The sequence below is a fragment of the Hemicordylus capensis genome, chromosome 1 (assembly GCF_027244095.1).
Source record: "Hemicordylus capensis ecotype Gifberg chromosome 1, rHemCap1.1.pri, whole genome shotgun sequence".
In the NCBI taxonomy this organism is placed as follows: domain Eukaryota; kingdom Metazoa; phylum Chordata; class Lepidosauria; order Squamata; family Cordylidae; genus Hemicordylus; species Hemicordylus capensis.
In genome coordinates this window covers 294,851,587-294,865,317 of record NC_069657.1, presented here as the reverse complement: position 1 = coordinate 294,865,317, position 13,731 = coordinate 294,851,587, and the positions used below count along the sequence as shown (strand labels likewise).

Here is a 13,731-nt window from a genome sequence, read left to right as displayed (position 1 = left end):
CTCAGCAGCCAGTACAGTTGTTTTAAGATTAGTATTATATAGTCTCTTTGGGTTGTCACAGAGACCAGTCTGGCTGCCACATTCTGTACCAATTGTAGTTTCCGGACTAGTTCCAAAGGCAGCCCAACGTAGAGTGCATTACAGTAGTCAAGCCTAGAGGTTACCAGGATATGCACCACAGTTGTAAGGTCATTTTCCTTCAGAAATGGACATAACAGACGCCACCACCTCAACCTGAGAAACCAGGGAGAGCTTTGGGTCCAGGAGCACTTCCAAGCTATGTACCTGATCTTTCAAGGGGACTGTAACCCCATCCAGAACAGGCAGTTCTAAACAGTCTCTTGGGTCCACAGTCAGTACTTCCATCTTATTTGGATTCAGTTTCAGTTTTTTATCGCTCATCCAGCCCATGACTGCCTCCAAGCAGGCATTTAGGGAAGATATGCCATTTCCTGATGAGGTCGACATGGGGAAGTAAATCTGGGTGTCATCAGTATATTGATAACACCCAGCACCCAACCACCTGATGATTGCTCCCCACAGTTTCATGTAGATTTTAAAGAACAGTATGGAGCCTTGTTGAACTCTGTACTTCAGCCCTCGCTTTGCAAAACAGTCTCCAAGTTACACCATCTGGAATCTACCAGAGAGGCAGGAATGAAACCACTGTAAAACAGTGCCACCCAATCTCACCTCCCTCAAGCGACCCAGAAGGATACCATGGTTAATGATCCCAAAGGATCAGCAGAGTCCCACACCCTCTGTCAATAGCCAATTGGAGATTTTCCATTAGGCCGACCAAGGCATTCTCAACCCCATAACGTACTCAAAAGCCAGTTTGAAATGGGTCTAGATAATCTGTGTCATCCAAAACTGTCCTGAGCTGAGAGCAACCACCTGCTCAATCATCTTGCCCAGCCATGGAAGATTAGAAACAGGTCTGTAATTAGCCAACTCCAAGGGATCCAATGAAGGTTTCTTCAAATAAGGTCTAATAACAGCCTCTTTAAGACAAGGAGGCATCCTAGTCTCTCTCTGAGAAACATTTATAATATTTACCAGACCCTCTCTAATGATACAATTACCAGATGAAATATGCCAAGTTGGCCATGGGTCAAAAGAACAGGTAGTAGGACACATACCCCAAAGCAGTTTGTCCACATCCTCAGGAGTTAAACTGAGATTTTATCCACCAAAATTAAAAATTAAAAAAATTGAAGACATTGCAGTGAGTGATGAACCAAGTTCAAATTCAAGGGAGAGGGGGCCTGAACCAGCCCCCCCCCCCACAGACACAATCCTAGACAACTCTGCTGGACATGAATATGTGGAAGTAATATGGAAAGAAAAGAACCACTTCTTTGCCACCTGCACTACCAGAGTATAGATCTTCAAATGTGCTCTATGTTGCAACCTGTCAGACTCATGCCAAGTCTTCCTCCAGTTGCGCTCTAGTCATCTACCTTGCCCCTTCAGCTCCCGTAGTTCTTCCGAATACCACAGGGCTGACTTTGAAGTAGGTCGGAGAGGACACTTAGGCATGATTGTTTCTACTGCTCTAGTGAATTCATTATTCCATATTTGCACCAGAGCATTAAAAGAATTGCTAGCAGAGCCAATTCCAAACCCTTCCAAAGCTTATTGGAATTCTATTGGATCCAATAACCTTCTGGGGCAGAACAACCTAATAGGTCCTTCACCATTGCAGAGGTGGGTTGTGGTTGCAAGTCCTAACTTAACCAGATGGTGATCCATCCATTACAATGAGGAGATGACAGCAGTCCCCACCCATAGAACATCACCCTGATCAGAGCAAAAGACCAAATTGAGCATGTGATCAGCAGCATGCATCCAGAAACCAATTGGGATAGGCCTTTAGTCGTCATGGCCACTATGAACTCGTGAGCCACTCCTTTGGGACCAGCTTCCAAAATGAACATTGAAGTCCCCCACCACCAGCAACCTGGGCCACTCCGGTGCCAACTTTGCAATCAAAGTCACCAGCTCACTTAGGGACAACGTTGAGCAGTGGGGTGATCTGTACACCAGTAGAAGTCCCCTTCTATCTTTAGTCCCTAGACTTAGGCACACACATTCAATATAGGCCAATTTCCTGACATGGACCCTGGTTAGGAAGATGTTATTTTTATAGACCACAACCACCCCACCTCCCTGCCCACTTCCTCTCACCTGCTCCCCCACAGAATAACCCACCCAGAGAAGCTGGGACCAAACAGACCAGGTCTCCATTAATACACACCAGGTCAGCTTCTTCATCCATAATTGAGTCATGGATGCTCTCAGACTTATTTTGGACCAACCTGGCATTACAGAGTAAAGGTGAGGTTCTGTGAGATGTTGGCACTGTTCTCCAAGTTCAAAGAGGTGGTAGACCTGCTGGAAGGGAAAACTCTCTCTGTCTCAGCCTATGGGGCAGAGTTGGCCCAGCTGCTCAGTGTTAGAGCAATTAGGAAGGGCAGAACAGCCGATAAACTCTCAGCATCTCCTTCAAGTTGCCTCCACATGCTTCCCTATTGTGCAGTTTGGGAAGATGAGTTGTCTAAATAAGATCTGATGGTGCTGATACAGTAACGTGTGACAGAAATTTCTGATATGGAAAACTTCATCTGATGTTTTTAGAAAAGCTCTTGAATAAATCCTGACAAAACTGAAGCCCAATCCTGGTTCTACCATAAGGCAGGCCGAGACCCTCCCCTTGTTCTACGCACAACAACAGTAGGGGGAGTATGGAGCAGATTGAAAAGAGAAAGTTCACTCCCTTTTAAGCCACTGCTTTCCAGGAAGAAAGGAAGTCTGTTGCACAGCTTATATGCATCATGCAAAGAGTTGGCTTCACTTCTCTGTATTTGAATTCCCTGGGCATGAATGACATGCCCAGGTCACGTTTTATGGGTTTCACATGGTAGGGATTTTTTAAAAAAATGAAACTTACTGCCATGGAAATTTACTCAGCCGGTCGCAATGACTTTGTGGTTTTTTCATGATAGCCCCAGTACGGAGAAAGCTAATTATGCTTAAGTCTCATTGGATCATAAGATCATTGTTCATCACAATTACAGTAACTTGCCCCACTGATTTCAGCACAACTGATTTTCTCTAGCCTGGGGGTAGAAGCTACAGTATAGAGTTGTGCACTGCATTAGGCAGTTTCTGTAATTAGTAAAACTCCATCTCCTGAATCACGATAGATCTAGTGCACGCTGTATGAAATGGCTTGTATCCATAGTCAATATAGCCCCTGCTCACAGAACAAGAGAAACTGCATATAGTGGTTATAGTCGCTATATATTGTAGGCACATAGGCCATACTTCTAATAGTGGGGAGGAGGATGTTTATGTTTGTTTCCAGTAGCAGGAAAGAACTTTGGATGTGGGACAGTTCTTCTACTCTAGGGCTCTGTTTTTGTTTGTTTATCTTTGTGAAAACAGTATTTTGAATAGCAATGTGGGGAGCGTCCACACTTAGATGTTAATAGCCCCAAACCAACAATGGGATCTTTATAACTGCATAATATATGCATGATGACTGGGCAGGACATGGGGGAGTCCTACTGATGGACTCCCATCAGTACCCAGATATGTGGAACTTCAGTATCTTTACTGCTAGGTGAACATACTTTGGGTTGGCTTTTGTACTTTGGTGTTATTGGCTATACCTCCAATAACTTTTGTTTTTATATTTATTTATTTATTAAATTTATATCCTGCCTTTCATTAAAAACTATCACAAGGTGGTTCACATAGAAAAAAATAAAACAGGACTATAAAAATTACACAATTAAAATATTATGCTCAAATATAAAAACAGATCTAATTAAAAAAATTAAAATACATACATAAAAATAACCATACAATCTACAAAGAATATTTTCTGTTTGACTGTTATATTTGACTGTTCCTACTTGAGATCGACTCTCTGCTTATTGTCCTGTACCAGAAGACTGTTTGTTGCAAAGATGTCAAGAGGAAATAGGTAGTGTGGGATATAAGGTCTTGTTCTCACACCTGTTTCCCAAATAGGTCCGTACAAGTCAATAGAATAGAAATGTAAACTGGAAATTGTGAGTGGCAATTCAATTGGGTTATTCTTTTTTAAATTTTTGAACAAACAAACCACTGTTCATGCATGATAGAGCATTCCTGAGAGGAAAGGAGTGGTTTTCTTCCACTTTTAGCCTGCGTTCCGCATGGAAAGAATTATGAGATCGCCTGTCCATCCATGTTATGTATCCTCACTCCCCCGACCCCAACAACTTTGCAATGCCTGCACCAATTTTGGTAGAGATGATGTGCCACGTAGGGACACACAAATGATGTGGTTTGTGATGTCATGCAGCCTGATCCAAGATGGTGGCTTCACGAAATGTAGGTGCTTTAGTTCATACCTAAATTTGTTTCTACTTCAGGTGATTGACTTCTTAGGCTGAGGCAGAGGGTAGCTTTTTCAGAGACTTTAGAATGGTGTGATGGCTCTGTCACTGTCTGTGATGTACACTGGAAAAAGAGTATGTACTATAGTCTCTGATCAAAGAGACTATGGTTACGTGGACAAAATAAGGTGGCGGGGTGTAGATGGGAAATTATGCCCATATAACATGTTTCTTAAACATTTCTGTATGTCTCCCTGCTTCAAATCAGTGTGAAGGTGGGGTGGCTTAAATGCATCAACTATCTCTTGTTGCTGTGACAAAAGCTCACTCCTGACTTTTGTTTGGTTTTTTAAGACTTACAACAAAAAGGCAGCCTCCAGAAGGAAAGACTACCAGAATGGCTCTGCGGCTGCTGTGAACGGGTACACAAATAGCTTTTCTTCCCTTGAGAACAATGTGAAGCAACGAAAACAAAGAAAGGATTGAAGGCAAAACTGAAAAACCATTTTGATATTCCAGGCGGCAACAACTACAACAAAAAATCATCTGATTGTAAGCACAATATGTGTTGTGCACTGATAACTCTTGATGGCTACTGTAACTATTCCTGCCTAGAATAGAGGCAATTTATGTAGGACTTAACCAGTGCAAAACATCCTAGAAACTATTCAGTAGACTAAAAGTTGGTGATGTTAATAATACTGGTTGGTCCAAGATCCAAGTATAAACTGTGGAAGGGAGTATTATTGTAGAGTGTGTGTGTGTGTGTGCGTGTGCGTGTGTGTGTGCGTGCATGTGTGTATGTATGTGTATATATGTGTGTATATATATATACATATATAGACACTACTGTTGCCTTACTAGTCAATATGATAGGTGCTGAATTATGATTCACAATTTCAAAACTGTAATCCAAACTCATATTTTTAAACTGTAGATAATGCATGTGATTGTAATTTGTATAATAAAGTTATTTGTTTTTTATTTTTTATTTTTCAGTAGTTTAAAACACACATGCCTTAAATTGAAATAAAAGCAGGGCCCAAACTTAATAATGCTTTGAAAATGTATGGAGATATTTCCCTCTAGGAGTGACTTCTCATAAGGTATTCGGGTATCAGTACCCAGACAGAGATGTGTTGCGTCCGTTAGAGAGGGCACACAGGGGTATAAATTGAGCCTTTCTCCCTTCAAAATGCTTGTGACAACCTGGAAAAGCCTAGGTAAGCACTCGCTTGCAAATGTTTCACATGTGCCCTTGATGTGAAATGCCTGAGCTCTGTGTTCGGGAATCACAATTACAACATGCATTGTACAGAAACTACTCTGAGATGCTTCACTCCTTTCAAGACTTGGTCATCAAAGTCACTGTTCTTCTGTACTGTGTAGGATGCAGTGTTAAACGTCTGCTACATGTTACGGTGAAACGGCACACTTCTGGAGTAACTCTTCTTCATCTGTGTGTTTGAAAGGAAAGGGTCACTGCAAGGGCACAGCCATTTATTTCTGTCTGAAGAGATCTTATTGGATTATGCTTGGTGTCTTTTAGTTCCATGTCTTCGGCTTTCCTTAAGCTATCACATGCCTGCAACAGCCTTTTTTTTAAAATTTGTTTTTGTTTTGCATAAGTAATGGCAAATTCATTGATGCTTAAGCAGTATATACAACTTAATGCCAGCTCTCTAAGCATTAGGGAATGTATGAGGTGGACAGGATTTTACTCCCTTATAAAAACTGGTTGCAACTTGGAGAATTTGCTCTGTGCTTTTAAAAGTTCTGGTGAAGTTGGAGAAGAAACAAATGTGTCCTCTCTTTCTTAGGTCTGCCTTCAAATGAGACTGCCTTCATTTTGAGGGAGGAACTGGGCAAAAGCCACAGCTCCCCATAGTTGATGGTCTTAAACACACAGCGTGAATCTCTGGGATGCAGCCTTATCTAACTTACCTGTGACTTCCTTAACTGCTAAGAGATCTGCTGGGAATTGCAGCAGTTATAATGCATCCATGTTCTCAAAAACAATTGTTTGATTAAAACTACACTTTAAAAGTGACTTAAAAGTAATTTTGAGATTTTGATTTTCCATGTTTAAGTTGACATTCCTGTTGCTATTTGTATAGCAAATATTGGGTTGGATCTTAAGAACTGCGAGCGGGTTTTCTCTTCTAGGGCAGGGGTTACTGACTTCTTTCCTACTGCAGCTGCCCATGACCTTCAAAAAAAGCTGATCCTTGGCGTCAAGAGACACTTGAATGCAGTAGGATGTGGCATGGAGCTGAATCTGGAAGGGGGGAATCAGCAGAAATTTGGGGAGGCCATTATATGAGCGGAAATGCTTTCCGCTCCCTCAAGGAGCCCTTTAGATCCATCAGCCCATTGACTTTAAAACATGCCTGCAGCAAAATATTTTGATTAGGACTTCTTGGAGGGGGGGGGGGAGTTACAAAATCTGCAAGTTGGACCATGCCAGATTTTTATTGTTGTCACATGAAAAACCCTTGGAAACACGTTGGTGATGAGTGTCTGTTTCCTTGTGTCTGTTCTGTACTTCCCCACGTGTACTTCTTTGGCTTGTTAAAGGTTTATTTAGAAGTGTGTATTGGAATTCCGGTTTGTAAGAATTCCCCCTGCACTTGTAGTGTCTGTTGTAAAGCAGGCATCTGTAACAGATTGCTACATAATATGATGGGGTTCTAGCCTATTAACATGTCGTTTGTTGAACTTTGTTGTGTTTAGCCATCTTATTGCTTGTATCCCTGAATTTATATATTAATTATGATTTGATATTTATATCACTTTTATCATGGTTTTTGCACAGTTGATGTTAGGGAACTAATAAGTTCTCTCTACTAGCCTTGTGGATTTTCTTTTGCATCTTTTTGCAAAGAGAGACAGTATCAGATCTTGGGTTTTAAAATATATATATATATAATGCTCTCAAAGTATGTGTCTATGTGTCTTGGTTTCTAGGTACTGATTTGCAAAGTCTTTACATATTTCATACAGCAGCTTCACCATTCCAAATATGCTGTCTAAATATGTGTGCTAAAAATTAAAAAAAACCAACCCTAGCTTGTCTGAAATATCTGCATTGTTAATGTTTTGTTTTAATTCATTAAATCATTCTTGATTACCCATGCCTGCATTTCAATACTGTTACAGCTTAGTGGATCTGATACAGCTTTGAATTTATGCTCGCTTCTCATAGCAAACAGGCTCAGTGCCTACATTTTTCTAATGGGGCAAACAAATAACACTAAGGGTTTTTGTTTTTTAATTGATTTATCTACATAGTGCCACTTGCTACTCGGGATGTACACAAAACTGGAGAAGCCATACTGGACCAATCTAGTTCCATGCACACTCAGTTCAGGGTCAAACTGAGCTGGTTTGATAGGCTTGGAAATCTGCTGGTAAAGGGGAATCTGGTAAGGATTCCCTTTTACCAGTAAAGGGGGAAGCAGGGGAGCTTCGTAGCTGGGGTGGGAAGGGATTCAAAAATTACCTTTTCAAGTATCAGTGGCAGGGGGTGGGTTTCCTGGGCGGCTCCCCACTCCACCCCTGCTGGCTTCCTCCTGAGTCGGCAGGGCTGGTTAGGCCCCAGTTCAGGCCTCTGTGCATGCATGGAGGCCATTCCATTGATGATCATGCCTGGGCAGAGGCCCAAACCAGGCCTACCTACTCAGGGGGAGGCCGGGGCGGGGGCAATGCCAACCCCACCCGCCCCACAGCTGCTACCAGTGGCACTTTAAAGGTGACTTTTTAATCCCCTTCCCCGATCAAGGTTTAAGGAAGGCCCCCCCCTTCCCCCTTTACCAGTAGATTCCTGAGCTGGTTCAGCTTGACCCGGGGCCAATCGGGTCCAGTCCGGTTCTAATCAATCCCCTTTTATCTGAGCGAGCTCGCTCACCTCTAGTTGGTAGTAAGTGTTCTCTTAACAGTAATTAAGTACAGGAGTGGTTTTTAAACTGTGCCCATTTTACAGTTTGGATAGGTTAAACCGAGCCAGATTGGTGTGACTACAAAACAGCTTTGGGAGGGTGAGATTTTGACTAGAGGAAAGAGGGGTATTCTTAACCCTTTTCCCACCAGATTTTCAGCTTCAAATCCTACCCTAGTTACTTTTCCATCTAAAGCTTAGATGGCTTTAAGGGGAGTTCAAAAAACTCATGGAGCAGAGGTCTTAGTGCCTATTATTTTATTTATTTTTATTTGATTTGATTTATATACCGCCCTTCTAAAAATGGCTCAGGGTGGTTTACAACAGAATAAAAACAACTAAAACCAGTTAAGAATTAAAAATCAAAACTATAAAAATAGAATAAAACCAATTTAATTTAAAAAATTAAACAGTTAAAAGCCCTGGAGAAACAGGCCATTTAAAACCGTTTACAACAATTTAAAAACCCTGGAAGGCCAGGCCAAACAGATAGGTTTTAAGGGCTCTCGTGAAAGACAGTAGTGAACTCAAATTACAGATTTCTGCCGGGAGTGCACTCCACAACCGAGGAGCAGCTGCAGAGAAGGCCCACCTCTGAGTCGCCATCAGACAAACCAGTGGTAACTGGAGACGGACCTCCTCAGATGACGTTAATGTGTGGTGGAGATTATACAGAAGAAGGTGCTCTCTAAGATAATGGTGGTATATAGCTTCCATTTTTCAGAGGTTGTAAAGCTCCGCATACTATTGCTCCCACTGCAAGGAGGAGCCTTCATGTTACATAGGAATCTGCTTATACAGAGCCAGGCCATTGGTCCATCTAGCTCCGTACAGTCAACACAGACTGGCAGCAGCTTTTCCAAGGTTTGCAGGCAGGAGTCTCTCTTTCTCCTATCTTGAAAATGCCAGGGAGAGAACCTGGGGCCTTCTGCATGGGTGTCATTGGGAGAGGAGCAGTCGTTCTGCTTCAGCACACATGTGAGGTTCTGCACATCTGATGTGTAGAACACGTCTAAGGTCAAGAAGGGAACCTTGAGGAGAACGTCATGGTCCACGTTCATGCTGCCATTGCTGGGGAGGGAGGTGGGGAGAGGTTAGAGGTGAGCTAATGCTGCCGCTGCTTAGTTAGGAAGGAGTTGCACTCAGGCAGCCTGCAGCAGGTTGCAAGCAGAGTTTGGTGGGGTAGGGTGGATTCTGGGGGGCTGCCTGCAAGGACCCCGACAGGGTGACGCTTGCGCAGAGGGGCATTGCCCCTTTCATGCCTTTTCATTGACCACCAGATTCCCTCCCCCCCCACCCTGCGCCTGCCCAATATTTCGACTCTGCGCATTCACATCAGTCTCTGGACCTCAAGGCAAAGAGCGAGGAACACAGCAGTAGCCCTGGACAAAACCATCGCCTGGAGCTGTTCCAAGATGCACGCAGGGGAGGGGGGAGTCCATACGAAGAAGGGGGGGCACAGTGACCTCGGGCAGACAACAGCCAGGTGCCCCCAGCCAGGGGTGTTGCCAGCCCTACAGGATAGGATTGGAGTCTCCAAACATCAGCCTCTATCTCCAGGTCAAATTTTAATGGAAATTTTAATGGCTTTGTTGGAAGTTAACTCTGCGCTGTCTCTTGTCTCAGACAGTGAAGGACAGACTAGTAAGTCAGAGGGCTAGAGGGTCAAGACATTGGTCATCCCTTCTCCACTGCTCTGACACTATCCCTTTGAAATGTACATTGGTAATCTTAGGGATTAACTTCCTTCCTCTCTCTTTCTTCCCTACCTGCCCTTCTACCTTGCAACATGGCAAGGCTCTCTCCCTGCACCATGTGTGCAGAGAAGATGCAGAATCCATCTGCACCCAGCTAGACAGATAGATTAGAGATCCCAACTCCTCACTTTCCTATCTAGAATGGAGTTCCTTAATAAATGCCTTATATATTGATTTGAAACTATGAATTGGCTCCAAGCTACTTTACTCTCAGCATACACGCATGCCTAACCAAATTCCGCTGTGTTGTGCCTCTGTGCACTCTGCTATAATGAAAAAGGGATTCTCTTACCAGAGAGAATTTCCAACACTTTTGCAAATCCTTACAATTGGTTTATTGTGTTTTTATCTGTAACGTAACAAAGAGAAACTGAGCCAGAGTCCTTTTATCCAACCAGGGCTCTGTAGCTGTAAAGGTGCTTTTTAAGGTTTCTTGCACCTGGGGGTGCTTTTTGAATTATCCTTGCCACTAGGTAACTACAATTTTAAAGTGTGCCATTCTAAACACCAGTTGGAGTGATCTTTGGAAGTAATCTTGTAAAGTACTATTTCTTTTTACCTGTAACTTAAAGCTGAGAGAGCGTCAGACTGAAGCAGTCTGTAGTATTTTGAATACAGTTTTCTCTTTTTGTTCCTTGTATTTTACCTGCCTCTGAGTGGATTTTTGACTCAGGAAAAGGGGATTTTACTCTGGTGCAAACATGCCTCAACACTGATTGCTCAGAAACTCACATTACCAAGTTTTCTCTTCACATGTAGGCTGCACATGGAAGGTTTTCTGTATTTTTCCCTTGGTAAAGAAGGAGAGTTACCCTGGAATTTCACCCACACCAGTGGGTGGGAATAAACTCTGTTAAAAAGTGGGCATAGTGGCATTGATTGGACTACAAAAGGAGCAATTTAAGTTTTAAAGGAACAGCCTTTGTTGAGCAAACATGGAGGAAATGATGCAGCATTTTTCCTTTCCCCACATGGGCTTGCTTTGAGACAAAGGCTGGGCTTAAATCCTCTATTCGCTATATATAGGCCACCTCCAGCCTCAGAGGCAAGATGCCTCTAAATACCAGTTCCAGGGGAGCAAGTTAGCAACAGTACAAGAAAGGGCATGCCTTCAGCTCTTGCTTGTGGGCTTTCCAGATTCATCTGGTGGGCCACTGTGTGAAACAGGATGCTGAACTGGATGTGCCTTGGGCCTGATGCAGCAGGGCTGTTTTTATGTTCTTATTCCATGCTGTTTGAAATAGGCACAACCATCTCTGTGGAAGGGAACAGTGTTATTTTGACAGTCCTAGAGAATAATAAAATGTGTTAGCTACCATTGACATTGTGTCTGCTCATTCTTGCTGCTTTATCTTTGTAATTCATGGATGAATGTGAGAAAATGTCCTGCATGTGAGACTTCACAGATCTGTAATCCATGTACAGGGCTTTCTTGGATACTGCCTCAGTTTATAATTTGCAGCTAGAACAGGTGACAAATGAGGTATTGCTTTCAGAGGAGACTCTGCATTGCTGTCCTTACCCCCATATTGACCCATCTCCTTGGATTCTTTTCCAGATAAATTAGGAAATTACAACCATCTGTTGGGTCTGAGTAAAAAATCCTTCTAAGGCACTTTGGAGACTGTGAGCCAAGTTGCTTTTCTGGATATTTCACAATTGTTGTGATTGGTCATTCTGCTCCATCCAACTAAAACAAGTATTTTGAGGGTCAGGGGCTATGTGTATTCCACAGAAGAATGGAAAAGAGTATGGAATTGAAATCAGAGGATCCATTGTGGCAGTAAAAGATGGTTTTGAAAGTATGTGGGGACTAGGGCTTACAGGATCCCACCGACCCACTCACCCCCGCCAAGATTCTTGTGACTTTATCAGTTGCATAAAGTCACAAGAATAAAGTCACAAGTCACAAGACTGAAATTAGCAGGTAAAGCTTTTGCTGACATGTAAATTCAGTGATGGAGAAAGCATCACATGCTTATGTCTAGCAGTTACACAGCTGTTAAATACTCAAGGGCTATGCTAGGGGAGAAGTTGGCAACTTCTAGGGGATGCTGTTTCAGTGCCTTCTGTAGCTCTTTACCACTTCCTATAACTAACAGAAGCAAAATACATTATGCAAAGGAAGATATTATTAGGCAGAATACAAATCTGCCTAAGTTCACAGGATGTATATCACAGGATTTAGCCTTTCCTAGTACTGGATATTTACTTCTTAATTTTTTTAATATTGTAAGCCAACTTGGGGGATCTTGGATCCCAAAAGGCAAGATGTAACTGTAAATAAAAAGATATGCTCATATACTTAGATCTAATGCTAGTTGTACATTGGTGAATATTTTCTTGTGTCTTTCATGCAAAGATTAATGCTTGGGCATTGCATATTTATTTTTGATGTATTGTACAGCACCTAGTGATTTTAGATGTCTTATCATACATTATAATTGCTCGTGCTTTACACAATATATGCAGATTGCAGAAGACTAATTTTAGCTCTTGTTGATTTTTATACACACTTGATGGCATTTACATATTGCTTGTCAATAAAATGCTCAAAGTAGTTTACAAGACATTTGTGACCATTCTTTGAAGTTGAATGAGCGCCTCCATCAAGAATGGATCTAGTGCATGGGCTTTGTATACTTTAGCAGGGTCAGTTGCATCTCCTTGTATTACCTTTCTCAGTTACTCAGTCTTCTTCTATCCTGAGGATTGGAGGGAAGCACCAGCAAACAAGTTGTGTTTTGTGCTGAGAAGGTTGGGCCACAAGTTAGATAGGCCTGCAACACCACTGCTGACATACCAGGTATGGTGCTCTCCCTGTAGTTCTTATGAAACTCATCTTGGAATCTCTAAAATCTCCCAGTGAAAGCTTTTCTGTAAGTAGAGCTGTCATCTATTATTTGCAAGGTAACCATTCTAATATGCCTCGTAAGAGTTCTCTGCAGTGCTGACAATCAGAATATAATGTCCTCTCACAAGGCAAGGAGGAAAACATCCCCTTCCTATCTCATCTGGTGCTTTTCTATGCAGGAAAACTGGGGAGAGAGGATAATTCAGGTTCCCTTTAGTGTACTTTGATTTATAATAATTTTACAAGCAGGAGGCCATAAGGGGAAGGAAAAGGGACAAAGATACTATTTTTGTATTCCTTTATTGTCCTTTCCCCCTGCAACAAATTGGAGCTGGAGGGGTGACTGGGTTCAAAGAAAGCTTCAACCTCCCTTCAAGGCTTCACCTCCCAAGCAACAGTAGAGTGGAGAATTGGCAGACAGTCACTGGCAGGTGGGAGGATGGCAGAAAGATCTCTTGAAGATGTAGTGCCACTGCTGCCACCTCTTAGTTCCCCAGAGCTGCCAGGTGGGTTGGTGGGACCTCTGGAGAGGTCAGTGCAGTATCCTTGGAGCAGTGTACAGAGAAGAGGTTGTGATGAGCTGTCCCACAGTGACCCTATCCAGCATTTGTGTGGGCTAGGGGGAAGCAAGCTGTGTTCACTTGCTCTCAATCAACACAACCCTCCACTTCCACAGGTGATATTCCCCAGTAGCAGGAAGGAGTGGGGTGGTTTGGGAGGGACTGCTTCAGTCCTACAATTTCTCTGCAGCCCAGTCCTCCCTGTTTTCCACAGTGTCTGCACATGGACATC

General features: G+C 42.7%; 1 protein-coding gene across 6 annotated transcripts in view; it reads left to right on the top strand.

The window, feature by feature from the left end:
- Nucleotides 1–7,521, top strand: part of ELOVL5 (ELOVL fatty acid elongase 5) — a 78,271-nt gene extending 70,750 nt beyond the window's left edge. For all 6 annotated transcript variants that reach the window (XM_053286375.1, XM_053286372.1, XM_053286373.1 and 3 more), the window contains one exon: nucleotides 4,746–7,521. In XM_053286375.1, coding sequence (XP_053142350.1) covers nucleotides 4,746–4,877 — 132 coding nt within the window. In that variant the 3' untranslated portion in view covers nucleotides 4,878–7,521. The remainder of the gene's footprint in view (nucleotides 1–4,745) is intronic.
- The last annotated feature ends 6,210 nt before the right edge of the window (nucleotides 7,522–13,731 follow it).